Here is a 15,344-nt window from a genome sequence, read left to right as displayed (position 1 = left end):
GTCCAGGCTGGCAGAGGGCACTGTGGGGGCAAGATGTTGGGGCAGCCACCCTATTTCCCCCTCTTTGTTGCACTTCTCTGTCAGCTCCCTCTCCGCAGGTGTGCTGGGGTACATACCTGTGTGTGCTAGTTGCACAAACATGGTGCTGCAATCCAGGCAGTTTGCAGGCCTGCAGATGTTTCACCCTCTTCCTTTTGTGTAGGTGTGTCCTTTGTATGTTGCATTTAGTGCCAGGACTGGGCACAGGAAGAGTCTGACTCTTCCCCAGCTCTCTGCTGTGAGCCTCCTCAAAGGCAAACAAACTGCTGGTCGTACAGCAGGGTCCAGCTGGGGTACCCGGCACTGAGAGGTGGAAGGGGAGTCCCTCCACAAGGGTTTCCTGCTGGCACCCTGCCTGCAAAGACTGCCGTTCTTCAGGCCGGAAAGTGATCTGAGCTTGCTCATAGGGAGAGCTAGTGTTTCAGGGAGATTTTCTGCAAGGTGCTGTGGGATGTCCAGCCCTCCCTTGCAGTATGCAACAGGTATCTCCATGCTGCTTTAATCTGAGTGCAGTAAGCATCTGCTGCAGGGATGTGGTGCGAGGTTCTGCTCCCCAGCACAAGCTTCTGCAGGCTGCAGGAGGCCCTTGTGTGAGGATACCAAGGCAGGCTGTGCTCCGGGGGCACAGCCCAGGCACCCTGCGCTGCGTGCCGTGCTCAGCCCTGGCCGCGCTCTCTGTGCCCTGGGGGACGGTGACACCTAGTGGCTTCGTCCCACAGGCTCCACCTCGTCCCGGAGCTGGGGCACCCGGAAAAGCTGATGCTCCTGGACAGCCGGCATGGGGGCAACAGACCCTGCAGTGCTCAGGAACCCTCGTGTCTCTGCCTTGGAGACAGGGCAGGGTTAAGGCAGCCAGTGTGGTGGCCCTGCTGACAATGGCTGGTCTGCCACAGAGCCCTGCAAAGAGACTTTCTTATAAAAAGAAGAGCAGAAGCTGTTGTGTTAAAGCCTGAGAGCTCCTCTTGAAGTTCCAGCATTGCTGGGTTCAATCCTGAACACTGCTGGCATTGCAGACTTCTTTTGTTATTGCCAAAGGATCCTAAAGTGGTTAGTGAATCCTAGATGCAGTCCTCATAGGCTCAGCTATATCAGCTGTTTATCTGACGTGTGACCCTAGGCAAGACTTGTCTCCCTTGCCATTCTTGTGGGAAAGGTGGGGTTTTAAGGTCTCAGCTGTGAGCCCTGCTGCTCAAGAGAGCCTGGTATAATAGAAGCAGTGTGAGGCACAGCTCACTAGCTAGACTTTTTAGCATTACTTGCCCAGTCCCAGTAACCCCAGTGCACAAACAGTGGAAATGGTCTGAGGAGGCCTCTTCATCCCATGTAGCAAGTGTCCAGGGAGGTCTGTGTTGGTGGCCTTGCATTGCAGCCTGTGGTGTTATCTGCCAGAAGGGTTTTCTCAGGGAAACAGCTCCGTTCATGTACAGATGAGCTTGTCTTTGTGCATCCTAGCACAGCCAAAGGCTGCGTGGGGGTGTCCAGCTGTCACAGCAGCCCATGTTCCTGGCCAGATTTCATATACTGCAGGATGAGATCCTGCCTCAGAGGAAACTGAAGCTCCCTGAGCAGCAGCAGTACCTTTGGAAGAGATTTCTGGCTTTGCGTCCTGACCTGCTAGATGCTGTTACTTGACTGCAGTCTGCCAAGCTGCAGCATACAGGTGGCTGCACTGTCCTTCCTGTGGGGCACCTCCAGCTTCCTGCAGGTCTCTCACTGAGCATCCCCAGCAAGTTGCACTAGCCATTGTATGAAGCAGTTCCTTGTTATCATCCCAGGGGAGCCACATGTGACAATAATGCCTGGCACATGCAGGGTTTCTGTAGGGAGCACACCAGTTGGACTGGGAAGCTAGAAGGATCTGCAGATTTGGTTTTAGATCTGGAAACTCCCTCAGCGCAGGACAGGAAAGCAGGCTCTGGCTGGTGCTGCAGTAAGGAGGAGAGGAGTGGGAGAAACTGCTGAACAGGGGGACATGTAAGGGCTAGAAGAGGTCTTCTAACCCTGATTGGGCTGAAGCTGTGACAGGATAGAGGTTGTCGGGTGCTGGTCAGAAAGCAAATGGCATTCCCGATTCATCTTGCTGTCTCTGAGCTTCAGCTTCTACCAGTGTTGCATGGGATGTGTGTCCCTGGGTGGACGGGAACATGAATCTGAGGTTTTGTACTACTAAAAACCTTTGAGACTTGTGGCCAAGTAGCCCCACAGAAAGTCATCATTCTCAAGACAGCTTCAAATGACAGGAGATTAGCAGGGCCTGCCAAAACGACTTGGAGAACTGCTAGAATTCAAGAGAGCACTAGGTTCTCTCTGCAGGTCTTTCAGAACCCTCCCACCATACACTTGCCGAGGGCACCCTCTTCTCTGCCATTTAAAAAGCCAGGAGAAGGATCCAAGAAATAAATAGAAATGAAAAGGGTCTTCTCCAGTTTATTACTCTGATGATATAAGGGCAAGATAATTTCATGACACGTTCAAGACAGATGACCCTTGTCAGCAGAATTGCTCAGTGGAATTCCTGTCTTTCAGTGTCTCTATCTGGTCAAAGCAAAGCTTACAGGAGAATGCCTTTAGCAGCAGCAGCCTGGGTGAAAGCTGTTGTCACTGGTGATGAACTGAATACTCTGAGGCAGGTGTTCCTGCACTGGGGTCAGGGAGATGATCCTGTTACTTCCTGGACAGGCTGGCAGAGAAGGGTTCGATGACTTTCTGTGTGTTGCATCACTGTGTCACTACCTGTTTTGTGTGTTGCGTTTTGGTGAGCTGGGGAACACACAGCCCAGCTCAGGAGGCTGGGTTCTGGTATCCACTGTGTATGCACAACTTGGCAGTCATCTGGGTTTCACAAGCATCTGATGGGAGGGAAGTGTGGTGAAGCGTAGTCCCTTTTGAATCATCGTGGCTCTGTTGTCCTGGCTTCCTCTCCTGCACCTTCTTCCAAGAGGGGTAGCACACACAGCAGCAATGCCAGCCAGCTCCCAGATGTGGAAGCTGCAAGGCTGGGGGCAGGCATGGGCTCCTCATTCTTTGCGGCACTATTGGGAAGCCGTGTTATTGTCCTTTGGAGAGAACGGGAGCATGATTCACCAGAAAGTCTTCCGGGAATGCAGCAGGGTTTCAGGTTTCTTCAGCTATCGGCTAGCAATTTTCAGATTGCAAATAAGTGAGCCCAATCTTTCCAGCCCAGAGCTTACTCTTTCTCTCCCTCTGCTGCTGGTCAGACTGTACTCAAGGAGGCTTACTAAAAGCTGGTTTTTTAAATTTTGTTTCAAGATTTCTCATCTGCTCTGGTCCCAGCTTTAGACTTAAAGCTGTGGCTCTTCAGATGTATCAGGTGCAAACACTCCCTGCGTTTGGATGTAACCCTTTGTTCAACAGATGCTTACTGTGCCTTGGAAGCCTCCCTCCGTGCATGAGCCTGACTGGGTTCTTCCCCTGTGTAATGATGGTGAAACCAAAGCGCCCAAAACCCAGGCATCTTGCTTGGGCTCACAAGTGGAATTGGTGGTAGCTGGGAGCAGAAGCCAGGAATCTCATCATCTTACTTTAACCACTGGGAATTAAGTTTGCTATTGTCTTTAAAACTACTAGGCTGGAGTGGGTGTGTTGCTAAATTGCAGAGAAAGATTTCTGTGCAGTCTTCTTTTTGTCATGTTCTTTGCAAGATGTTTTGAATTGTTTGTCTCCTGGTGTCAGTGCATCTACTTTGTAGTTAATTGTCTTCTGTGGCCCAGATGTATGGCATGCCTGCTGAAATCTAGTTTGAATCTCAGGGTGTGTGGAAGGAGCTTACAGCAGTCGAGATGCCTTTTGTCATGCTGAGGCCAGACAGATGAGAGGCTGAGGCAGATACCTGCTATCCATCTGCAACAGAATCCAGCTGTTGCTACTCCTGACAGCAGAGCAGAATCTTCAGGCAGCTGTTTCTGTCATTTTTCCCATTAGGAATTGTAAGGCAAGTCTTATCACTCTGAGTGGACACTAGAAGAGGAAGGCTTTCCAAAGTTTAGCCAAATCCCTCTGTCAGCCCAGGGTAGCTTTCTGTCCTGCCTCAGGCAAGGTTTTGAATGATCTCCCTGGAGCACCAACCTAGTCCAAAATAAAGAAAGAAGGTAGGCGCCCCCAAATGTTACCTTCTGGAGGAACCTCACAGCTGATGAGACCCATCTACGCTGCAGGCAGTGCCTGAAGGTTTTGTCATGGCACCTGCCAGGTCCTTGGGATCGAGGTGTGTATTCTGTGCAGTCTCACCTGAGGACCAGAGGGACAGGAGGTGCCTCTGTGGACTCTGCAGGCGTGGGCTCTTCAGGGCCCCGAAGTGTTCAGTGTACTGGGCTGTACTGGGGTCGTGCTGGCTGCTGCCGAGCATTCCCATTTTCAGTGAAGCGTTTTGGGATCTGTTACAAACACAGTATCATGCCCGTGCAGATGGCCACAGGCAGACCTGTGTAGATGGAAGCACCTCCTCAGCAGGTGTAGCCACAGTGGCGTCAGTGGCTCTCTGACCCTCAGGCCCGTGGTGCAGAGCGTTGCAGGGGTTGTGAGTGCGGCAGAGCGGAGGTGGGCAGGGCCTCTGGGCCACCAGCAGCAGGAGCTGCTGCAGGGCTTGCTTTCTGGAATGCTGTCTGGCAGCAGCCTCTTCCAGTGGGGCTGAAGGCTCCCTGTGGCTGGCCAGCCAGTGGCTGCAGGCAGCGTGTGTGCTTAATGCTGAGCCTGTGCCATATGGACCTTCTCCTCCTCCCTGCTTGCCCTCTCCGCTTCTCTTGCCTCGCTCAGCTCCCCTCCCCCTGCAAGTGGTTTGACAGAGCAATTGGGCAGGCACTGGGACAGCAGCTCTGACATAAATCTCTCCTGGTGTGGAATGAGGGGTATAAATATCCAGAGAGTGATGTGATCTTTCCAGCTGCTATTAATAGGTCTCTGGAGAACAAGAGCGAGCAAGCGAGACTGGCTGACACTTAAAGGGCTAGCAGCTCCCTTATGTGTTGTGAAAATTAATCAGCACTGGAGCTCACCATCTCCCTCCAGGTAGAGCAGAGCCCTCACCGAGGTGTGTGGGGCGGAGGTGGAGGAGGAGGGAGCAGCTAACAACTCCTAGCTAGGAAGCAATGAATGGTAGGCCAAGCTGTGCACGAAGGATCCCACTAACTGAGGAAGCAAGCTGGGGCAGGCTGTGCCCAGCAGTGTTTGCATGGCATGCCAGCAGCCCCCGGCTCCGCTTGCAGGGAGGCAGGTGCTGAGAAGACCCCTTTGCAGAGAAGACCCTTTCTGCAGGCATAGAACTTGCTCATGGTGCATGACAAGCTGCAGCCTGTGCCTTGTGCTGATAACAATGTTTCAGGGATAATGGGGCTGCTTTCTTTGCAAGGGTGCGGTGATTTGCCCTGGTAGAGTGAGCACTTGGCTTTTGCTAGTGGCATCTCCAGAGTCACCTTCAGCAAGCCAGGAGTAGCATGTGTAGTGCTGCTGAGCTCTTGGGGTGCTATTTAGACACGTGGGGTTTGGTCTGGAGCTGGTGCTTCCTGTCCCTTGGTGGCAGAAGAAATCTGTGCACAGCATCTGGCCTGCGTGGTCCAAATGGTAGGAGCAGACCACAGCAATCCCCTCCTTGTGTGCTGGGAAATTCTTCAGCCTGTGCACAGGAAAGCTTCTCAGGTATTGTGGGGGTGTCATGCAAAGCATGTAGTGGATGTGAGCAAACAGAGTGATACCTCAGTTTCCATGAACATGTGGTTTACTCTCCTTCCCTCCTGCCTCCCCAAGAAGTAAAAAAGACTGTGACAGGGTTAGGGTTAGGGTTAGGGTGTAGTTACCAGGGCTGTGTGTTGGACCAAGGGTTTGTGGTGGCCTTCCAGAATACATAATGTGATACAGAGCTGCATCCCAGTGATCTCTAATGCCTAAGCAGAGTTCCAAGGGGAATATTCCCAGTGTGAGCAGGAGACTTTGTCAAGGCAACTAGATCCTGCAAGGAGGGCTACTGCAGCATTACTTAGCTTCATGCATGTCCCTCAGCCCCAAAACCTCTGTGTTCTGCCCTAACCTCCTCTTCTCTGCCAGATTCTGCCTCAGCCTGCAGGGCTATTCAGAAAGCTGAGCTGGGTTTTGGGCAGGAGAGCATTATCCTGCTATCTGAGCAAGCCTGTGACACATTTCATCATCCTGCTGGGCTGGAAGCTCCTGCTAAAGTGAACACCCCCTGCTTTAACCCAGAGCCTTAGAGCATGAGATGGAGCTGTCCCTCAGGCCCCTGGGAGAGGCAGAGTTTGTCTGATGAGCCTGCACTTCCCAGCTCTGCCCTTGCCTTGCAATCGACTGCCTCCTTCTCAGCTGCCTCAACCTTTGTCCCCTGCTCTGTTCCAGTTTTCTCTTTATAGGCTTGTGTCAAGACTGTCTGCTCAGTTGTCTTCTGTGTGTTTTGCAGAGCAGAGGAAACTTACTTAGCAGCAAAAGGGGTTCCTGAAAACAGTAGGGCACCAGATTTCTCTCTAGGGTCACAAAGTTGTCTAAGCTCTGTGAACACCTGCAAAATAGCTCTGAGCATCCTTCTGCTCACCAAAGGGCCAGTCTGGCATGGAGCACCCATTTCTCATCTTGGCCTTGGAAATGAGGGCTCACGTGTCTGTGGCTGTTCCTTGAAGTACTGGCAAGTCTGCCATGGCTGGGTGAAAGTTTACAGCTTGTCAGCAAGTGAGTAACTGCAGAGCAGGATTTTTTGCTCAAAGGCGCCAAGGCTTGTTCTCAGCATGAGCAGCTCTGGGTTGTGCAGCTCTGGGTTGTGCCTTGCCATGGACTTTGTCTGGCCCTGTGACCGAGTAACAGCCCCAGTGCACTGGTCCTGGGCTGTCCCCCCAGCAGCTGCATCCGTGTGAGGGGCACCAAGCTGACTTGCTGCTCTTTTCTCTTGCAGGTTTCTGATTGAAGGGCCTGGGAGCTCATTCCACTGGCACTGTGGGAAGCTTTAGCCAAGCCAATGCACCCTGACAACAAACTGCCCAGCCATGGCAAGGCAGGCAGCAGCAATGCCCTGGCCCAGCACCACAATGTGAACCAAGCACCCACCTGTAACTTGGGCTCAAAGGGTGTGGGGGCAGGCAGCCATGGCAGCAAGGCCACTCAGATTTCCCCTGGCAACTCTGGACTGAAAAACAGCCAGAATGCTGTCCCAAACTTCAGCTCCTTGAAGGGCAAGGTGAAACGGGAACGAAGCATCTCAGTGGACTCTGGAGAACAGCGAGAAGCCAGCACCCCATCACAGGACACAGAATCAAAAGGTAATGCTCTCCTAGATCTTGCCTCAGCATGTCCTCCTCTCAGTTGCTACAAACATTCTGGCAGGACTTGGGATAGGAGCATCTTTGGTTTCTGCGCTGTGTCTTCTGTTCAGGCTTGTCCTGGCTGCCTGTGTGACTTTGCATCACTGCTTATCACATCTGCAGTTTTTGGACCAGAGTGACTGAATTCTCATTTGCTTTGCATTTCATTCCCTAAACCATTTGTTACACCCAGAATCTGGCACTGGTTTTCACAGTCTACTGACGCCATCTAAGCAATAGCACAGTTCACTGAAACTACACTGAATGGCCCTGCATGTGCAATGTGCAAACTTTTAACTTGAGACCGAGTTGTTTTCTATCTCCTTGCTGTTGGTAGAGAGGTGCTTTGTGGTGGTGCAGCTGTCCAACGACTCAGTCATGGTTAGCAAGGAGGTGCTGCAAGAGTCACTGTCTGAACAGTTCTGTGGTTTCATCAGCAATGGATAACTCTTGTGTTGCAGCATGTGGCTTCTGGAAAAGGGTTGAGTCAGTGCTTCGAAACCCTTTGCCTTCCCTTGTCCTCAGCGGCCTTCCCTGTAACCTCTTGCATTCCATCAAGCTCTGTGCTCAGTGGCTGTGTGGGATACTTGAGCATCTCACAGACGATTCTAGGAGGAGAAATTCCACTTGTGCCCTTGGTTCCACCCAAGACTCACACCTGGTCCACAGACACCGAGCTGCTGTTCTGGCTTGTGCCCCTAAGGGTTTGTTTTCACAGTCAAAGCCATGTTGCCTGACTGGTTCAGGCCAGATCTGTGCCATGGAAGAACAGGTAGAATGTACCTGAATGGACTTCCTGCCACCATGAAGGCTTTCTCACCACAGTGTTACAGGGGTAACCATACACCGCTGCTCATAAGTGTTTGCAGTTTTATCCCAGAACTGTCTTGTAACTACATTTCCACAGGAAGATTATTAAAATGGATTGATCAGAAATACCTGAATCTCCTATGTTCCTAATACACTGACAGATCATGTGAATATGGTCATGATGTAAAAAAGACAATTTAAAAAAGTAAGGCCAGACAACGTTTCATTAGTTAAAGTGCACAACTGGAAGTTATTCATCCTGTGTCTGATTGCTCTCCCTGAGTCTCTAAGTGCCTTTAGGCAAGCCACTTCCTCTCTGAGCTGCATCAGTCCCATCTGAGAGGGGGGACACGTGGAGGGAGCATACTACAGAGACCATGAAAGCCCCTTCCTGATTGATGTTGACAAAGGGCAGAGTCTGTCCCGTGTTCCTACAAAGGATGTGAACGCGCCCTCCCATTCTTTATTCAGATTTTAATTTCTGAATCACAGACCCTTTAAATTTAGAGTTAATGCCCAAAGCTCTGTAGTTTGGAACTGCATAGATTCTGTGTGTATAGATCCTGTGTGCATAGATTCCTTTCAGGCAGTAAGAAATACATCTCATTCTAAAACTTTGGCTCTCAGGGAAGTCTCACTAGATCTGGCTGCTAAGACAAGGAGCCCAGACTGACCAGATGCTTCAGGTTCTTAAAGTGCTGGGCAGGTGTTAGCATAAGGCTTATTGCTCAGTGCGTCCTGGTTGGGTTGGCACTGCCAGCATGCAGCACCCAGCTGGGCAGGAACCCCAGCTTTTCAGCCCCTTAGGCACGTGTGATGGCCCTGTCCCTTTGCAGGTGAGGTGGCTCCCCGCAGCAAGCGCCGGTGTGTGCTGGAAAGGAAGCAGCCGTACAGCGGTGATGAGTGGTGCTCTGGGCCGGACAGCGAGGAGGACGACAAACCCATCAGCAGTGCACACAGTGAGTGACTGCCTCCTTAGCAGCTCTGGAGCCTGAATAAAGGCTTCCTTCTGAGGCTCAGGAGGGCTGATGACACTACCCCTTTGCCTGTGTGTGCTCACTTAGCCGAGTGTGTGGGGGTCCATTGCAGTTGGTGGTCATTGTGCTGTGAGGATGTTTGCCATGCAGTGAGGTCTGGGATGTATTTTGCAGAGATGCTACTGAGATGCTGGAGGGAAAGGTGTTGAGGTTGAATGTCCCTGCTGTACATTGCTCTGGCCACACTACCCTGGTCATAATGGCAGCCAGAGTGTGATGTGCATTGCTCTTGTTGCAGCAGCTGAGTCTTTGCCAGGCCACTCACCTTTCTCTCTGCAGCTGTGTTGTAAAGACGGCTGAGCCTAAAGAGACTCTTGGGGTCTTGACAGTGGTTCGGGCAGAGCTGTGCTGGCCTAAGGTGTGCACTTCTTGGGACAATGAAGTGTCGGTCTCCTCTGTTTTCCAAAAGCATCAGCATTCTTTGGAATTAATGTATCTACAATTCACTTGGCTTTCAAACTGTTAACAGGGAGAATATCTGAGAGATAGGGCAAGGTCCTGTGGGGTCCAAGATGTCCTTATTGTCTGCTGGAGAACACTAACGTGTAGGAAAGCACATTGTAGCCATCTTCTCCAGAACATCCACTTGCACTTCTCAGCACAGTCCACAGCCTGTGCAACCTGTGCATGAAGGGATAGTGCTGCGTCCCTTGTCATCTGCTCCCAGATCTGCCTGACAGGAACGGGTCACGGTGAGACTGCCCAGGAGCCAGGGGCTGGCAGGGAGGCAGCGCCCGTGTCCCCGCAGTGGGTTCCCAGCGGGTTCCCTGGGTGGCAGGGCCGGGCAGCAGGAGCTGCTGCAATGGGGAGAGGCGGCTGGAAGGGAGCAGGGAGCCAGCTGAGTTAAGGGGCAAGGGTAGAGGAAGGCAAGGCATGCCTCTGCTAATTGCTTAGTGATATTAATTATGGATCTTACTGAATGACGCTGAGGATTGACAGTGAGCTCTGTGGGCTGGGTGGGCCCGTGCTGCCCCCTGCCCGCAGCTCTCTGCTCTGCTCTGCTCCCTGGGCTGCCATGGAGCAGATCCTGCCCGCAGCTCTCTGCTCTGCTCTGCTCCCTGGGCTGCCATGGAGCAGATCCTGCCCGCAGCTCTCTGCTCTGCTCTGCTCCCTGGGCTGCCATGGAGCAGATCCTGCCCGCAGCTCTCTGCTCTGCTCTGCTCCCCGGGCTGCCATGGAGCAGATCCTGCCCACAGCTCTCTGCTCTGCTCTGCTCCCTGGGCTGCCATGGAGCAGATCCTGCCCGCAGCTCTCTGCTCTGCTCTGCTCCCTGGGCTGCCATGGAGCAGATCCTGCCCACAGCTCTCTGTTCTGCTCTGCTCCCCGGGCTGCCATGGAGCAGATCCTGCCCACAGCTCTCTGTTCTGCTCTGCTCCCCAGGCTGTCATGTAGCAGATCCTGCCATGTCTGCGGCCCCACAGCTCGGCCCAGGGTCCAACCCGCTGCCTGCCCTGAGCGACAGCAGTGCTCCCGGCGTGCCCCATGGTGCTGGCGCTGGCCTGCGGGCGGAGGCGGCGGGAGGCGGCGGCGGCGGAGCAGGGAAACAGCCTTCACAGTTCGTTTACGTCTTCACAACGCACCTTGCTAACACGTAAGTGGTAAATCCCATACCTCCCCCACTGGTATTGGCTGGCCCTGTCACACCTGCCTGCTGCACGAGAGAGCGGGAGAAACCTGTGTCCCTCTGGCTGCACAGGGTGGGAAACCCCTGGGGTTCATGAGGTGTGCTGGCAGCCACTGCAGATGGGCAAACTTGGACTTAAATGCCCACTTCCTGCCAGTGAAGCCTGGCTCTGCACTCTGTTTCACCCACTGTAGAGCCCATCTAAGTCAGCTTCCAATACAATGATTCACCCAGAGCAGTGTGGGCTGCTGGTCTGATTCGAAAGTATCTGAGAGGTGGGTGTCACAGGGAGTGTAATGTAACACATGGTGTTCTCCACAGGTTCCTCTCTTCTGTCCTGCATTGTCTCACCCATAGAGTCTTAGCAGTTAGTTTAGTCTGTTTAGCCTAGTCTGCTTAGTTTTAGAGCTCTGCTGTACCACAGGTTCAGTGTGGAAGGTCTCAGAGCATCTTGATGGCAACCACCTTAGGGCAGCAGGCACAAAGCAAAGCCTGTCACAGGACATGGGAAGAGGGAAATTGAACGGCAAGTGATCATCCTCACTGGGGGCTGTGCAGGAGAGATGGGAGGACTCTGAGAACATTCCCGCTTCTTGGTTACCTCCAGAGATTTCCTTCTTCCTGCAGAACTGAAGAGCGGAGGTGGTAACTGGGGCTTTGAATGGGTAGGATGGGGCACAGTGCCTGTTCTTACGTGATTTGTGCTCTCTCCCCAGAGCTGCAGAAGCTGTCCTGCAGGGCCGAGCTGATTCCATTCTGGCCTACCATCAACAGAACGTCCCGCGGGCAAAGCTAGACCAGGTACAGCACCTGTGAACCAACTGCTCCTGTTGGCACATGCTGCCCACTATTACCCTTCCCGTCTGATGTGGCCATTCTCCCCCATCCCCTGGCTCAGCTGTGAAAGAAGGGGTTGCCAGAATGCCCTTTCAGTGGTGTGGGAAGCTGCTTTGCTGAGAAATCTCTTTGGCACAAGTCCTTGCTGTTGTCAGTTGTGAAAGGTTTGGGATGGGGCATGGCATGTACAGAGTACCTGCTTATGCATTCCTAGATCATGTAGTAGTACCTACGTTTGTTCCTGCCAGGAATGAAGGTGAACTGCCATGAGACTTCATTTTGGGACAGAGAGGTCTCCTGCAGGGTGCAGGGAAGAACACCTTCCTGGGATCTTTCCCTGCTCAAGTTTCTTCCCGTTTTCTCTGCCAGGTGCCACCTGCTCCTAAAGTGCTGGGCGTTGCTGAGCCACTTCCAGTTAACCCTCCTGCTGCCAACACTCCACAGTCCCAGCCACTGGCCGCTCAAGCAAGTCAACCACAGCCACAGCCTGCCCCACCACAGCCTCCAGCCCCACCACCTCAGGCCATCAGTCAAACACCTTTGCCTGCGCCCAGCAGCTTGCCTCAGGAAGGGACAAGTGAAGATGGCCGGAGAGATCTGACTCCCAACTCTTTGGGGAACAATAGCAGCAGCAACCAGTCTGGAAGTAACCATCCAAATACACCCACTGCATCTGCCAGCACCATGCAGCCTGGGCAAGTGGACTCCTCCGCCACACCCAGCTCCAGCCTCCTTGGAGAGGGCCCAGGCCCAGGGATGCCGGGGAATGGGCAGGCAGGCCTGGGCCCCAGGAACACCATGAACTCCGAAGGGCTCTCAAAGGAGCAGCTGGAGCACCGAGAGCGCTCTCTGCAGACCCTGAGAGACATTGAGCGTCTGCTGCTGCGCAGTGGGGAGGCCGAGCCCTTCCTGAAGTCCAGCCAAAATGTGGGTGAGGGGGGGACTGCCCCTCAGCCACAGGCTGCCCCCGCCCAGCCCCCAGTACCCCCTGCCAGCATGAAGAAGTATGAAGAGCCTCTGCAGTCCATGATCTCCCAGACCCAGAGCCTTGGTGGGCCCGGCCTGGAGCACGAGGTGCCCCACCACCCTGGCGCTGACATGGGGCAGCAGATGAACATGATGATGCAGCGGCTGAACCAGGACAGCCTGACACCAGAGCAAGTGGCCTGGAGGAAGCTGCAGGAAGAGTACTATGAGGAAAAGCGGCGGAAAGAGGAGCAGATCAGCATCCACAGCCGGCCCATGCAGGAGATCATGATCCCACAGTCAATGGGGAGCATGATGATGCGTGGGCCTCCACCACCCTACCACAGCAAGCCTGGAGAGCAGTGGCCACCTGGGATGGGCAGTCAGCTGCGGGGACCCATGGATGTGCAGGATCCTCTGCAGCTGCGGGGCGGGCCACCCTTCCCTGGGCCAAGGTTCCCTGGGAATCAAATGCAGAGAGTCTCTGGCTTTGGAGGGATGCAGAACATGCCCTTGGATGCTCTTGGGCCCATGAATGCCATGCAGAGGCCAGTCAGGCCTGGCATGGCATGGAGCGATGATATGTCTCCTATGGGAGGCCCTGGGAACTTTCCACAAGGCAGCTTGCCCTACCCACCAGGGCAAGGGGACCCAGAAAGGTTTATGAATCCCCGTGCCAGAGAGGAGATCCTGCGGCATCAGCTCATGGAGAAACGCCCTGTGGCAATGCAGAGGCCCCTGGGGATATCTAGCAACTCCATGAGCCAGGGCATGGAAATGGAGAGGATGATGCAGGCTCACAGGCAGATAGATCCATCTATGTTTGCTGGGCAGATAACGGGTGAGAGCCTGAGCAGTGCCCCAATGGGAATGGATTTTGCAGGCACTCGGGGGATGCTGAGCCCCCCTATGAGTCAGTCAGGCCTTCGGGACATGGACACACCCATGGGCCCTGGCAACCTCAACATGAACATGAATGTCAATATGAACATGAACATGAACCTCAATGTCCAGATGACCCCACAGCAGCAGATGATGATGTCGCAGAAGATGAGGGGCCCTGAAATGATTACGCACCAAGGCATGAACCCTGAGGAGCTGGCCAGGGTTAGGGCTCAGAATGGCAATGGCAGTGCAATACTAACAGGATCCCAGAAAATGATGATTCCTTCACAGTTCCCCAACCAAGGACAGCAAGGCTTCTCCTCTGGGCAAGGGTCTTACCCCAGCCTGCCCCAGGAGATGGGCAGTGGCTCAGACATGTTCAGCCCTGAGCAGGGCACCATGCCCGTTGGGAGCATCAGTGGCACCACCAGACTCAGCCACATTCCTCTGCCTCCAGCCTCCAATCCCGCTCCCACACCAGTGGGAAACCTGGCCAACATGCACCCAGCACCTTCCCGGGGGCTGGGCCGCCGGCCCTCTGACCTCACCATCAACATCAACCAGATGAATTCCCCCAGTATGGGCCACCTCAAGTCTCCCACCCTTAGCCAGGTGCATTCACCACTGGTCACCTCCCCATCTGCCAATCTCAAGTCCCCACAGACACCCTCACAGATGGTCAGCATGCCACCTTCAAACCAGTCTGGACCTCTCAAGTCCCCCCAAGTGATGAGTTCCTCTCTCAACGTCCGGTCTCCCACTGGCTCACCAAGCCGCCTGAAGTCCCCTTCTATGGCTGTTTCTTCCCCTGGTTGGGTGCCATCTCCCAAAGCCACCATGCCCAGCCCAGGAGTCAACCAGAGCAAGCAGACTCTCAATATGAACTCATCTGCTTCCATCGGAGCACTGGATCAGGGTATGCTGGGTGTCTTGTATGGGAGTGCATGTCTGTGCTTAGTTTTGGTGAGTTCATGGACAGGGTTTCTTTCCAGCCCACGAGCTCTCTCTGGAGTGGGAAGACACGTGTTCCTGTGCCTGTCCCCATATCTGACAGAGCAAGTATTTTTTCCCAGGGCTTCTTCAGGTACATCTGTGACACAGGCAGCAAATGCTGTGTTTGTGCTATGCAGTCAGGGGCAGGTTTAAGTGGAAGTCTATCACTGCTCTGGAGCAGGGTCTCTTCTCAGAGTCCACAGAGTGCTGAACTAGGCCAGCTCTGTGCTTTGCAGCCTTCTCTGGTCGCAGCTGTCAGGAGGAGGGAACAGGGTTGCTCTCTGGTGGGAGCAAGCCACAGTGTGTGGCTTACAATATGAAGTTGATCTCTCTTTTGCTTGCAGGCTCTCTCCCTTCTGGGCCTCGGAGCAGCTCTTCCGCACCAGCCAGCAACACCTCTAGCACCATGAATCCCAACATGCCTTTTACTTCCTCTCCAGACCCATCTCCTTCCCAGAACCCCCTCTCACTGATGATGTCCCAGATGTCCAAGTACGCCATGCCCAGCTCCACACCACTTTACCACAATGCCATCAAAACCATCGCCACCTCTGATGACGAGTTGCTGCCAGACAGGCCTATGCTCCCACCTGGAAGTATGTCAGGTATCTGCTTCCGCAGGTGGGCTTGGGAGGGCTCAGACTGTCTCGTGGCTGCCAGTGGACCCGAGGCAGCAGGTGGAAGATCTCCCCATGACTGCCATGTCACATAGCTTAAATTTCCCCCTGTTTGTGGCAGTCTCTGTACTTCCCTGCCCTCTGCCCAGGCTGTCTATCAGCGTCTGACTCGGGTGGAAGAACATGAGCTCATCTGGCTTGAGGAGTCCTCCCACAAGACCTG

General features: G+C 53.8%; 1 protein-coding gene across 2 annotated transcripts in view; it reads left to right on the top strand.

Annotated features, from left to right (window-relative positions):
- The window catches only part of BCL9L (BCL9 like), a 48,019-nt gene that overhangs the window by 27,067 nt on the left and 5,608 nt on the right, over nt 1-15,344 (top strand). Inside the window, exons 2-7 of one of the 2 annotated variants that reach the window (XM_056509879.1) lie at nt 6,947-7,310; nt 8,999-9,121; nt 10,580-10,790; nt 11,540-11,624; nt 12,030-14,427; nt 14,849-15,100. In XM_056509879.1, coding sequence (XP_056365854.1) covers nt 7,010-7,310; nt 8,999-9,121; nt 10,580-10,790; nt 11,540-11,624; nt 12,030-14,427; nt 14,849-15,100 — 3,370 coding nt within the window. In that variant the 5' untranslated portion in view covers nt 6,947-7,009. Of the gene's footprint in view, nt 1-6,946; nt 7,311-8,998; nt 9,122-10,579; nt 10,791-11,539; nt 11,625-12,029; nt 14,428-14,848; nt 15,110-15,344 lie in introns of both variants that reach the window. The other variant, XM_056509878.1, reaches the window with a different exon arrangement.

Source organism: Oenanthe melanoleuca, chromosome 24, assembly GCF_029582105.1.
Source record: "Oenanthe melanoleuca isolate GR-GAL-2019-014 chromosome 24, OMel1.0, whole genome shotgun sequence".
Classification (NCBI taxonomy): domain Eukaryota; kingdom Metazoa; phylum Chordata; class Aves; order Passeriformes; family Muscicapidae; genus Oenanthe; species Oenanthe melanoleuca.
Note: the sequence above shows the minus strand (reverse complement) of the source record. Positions and strands in the feature narration are given on the sequence as shown.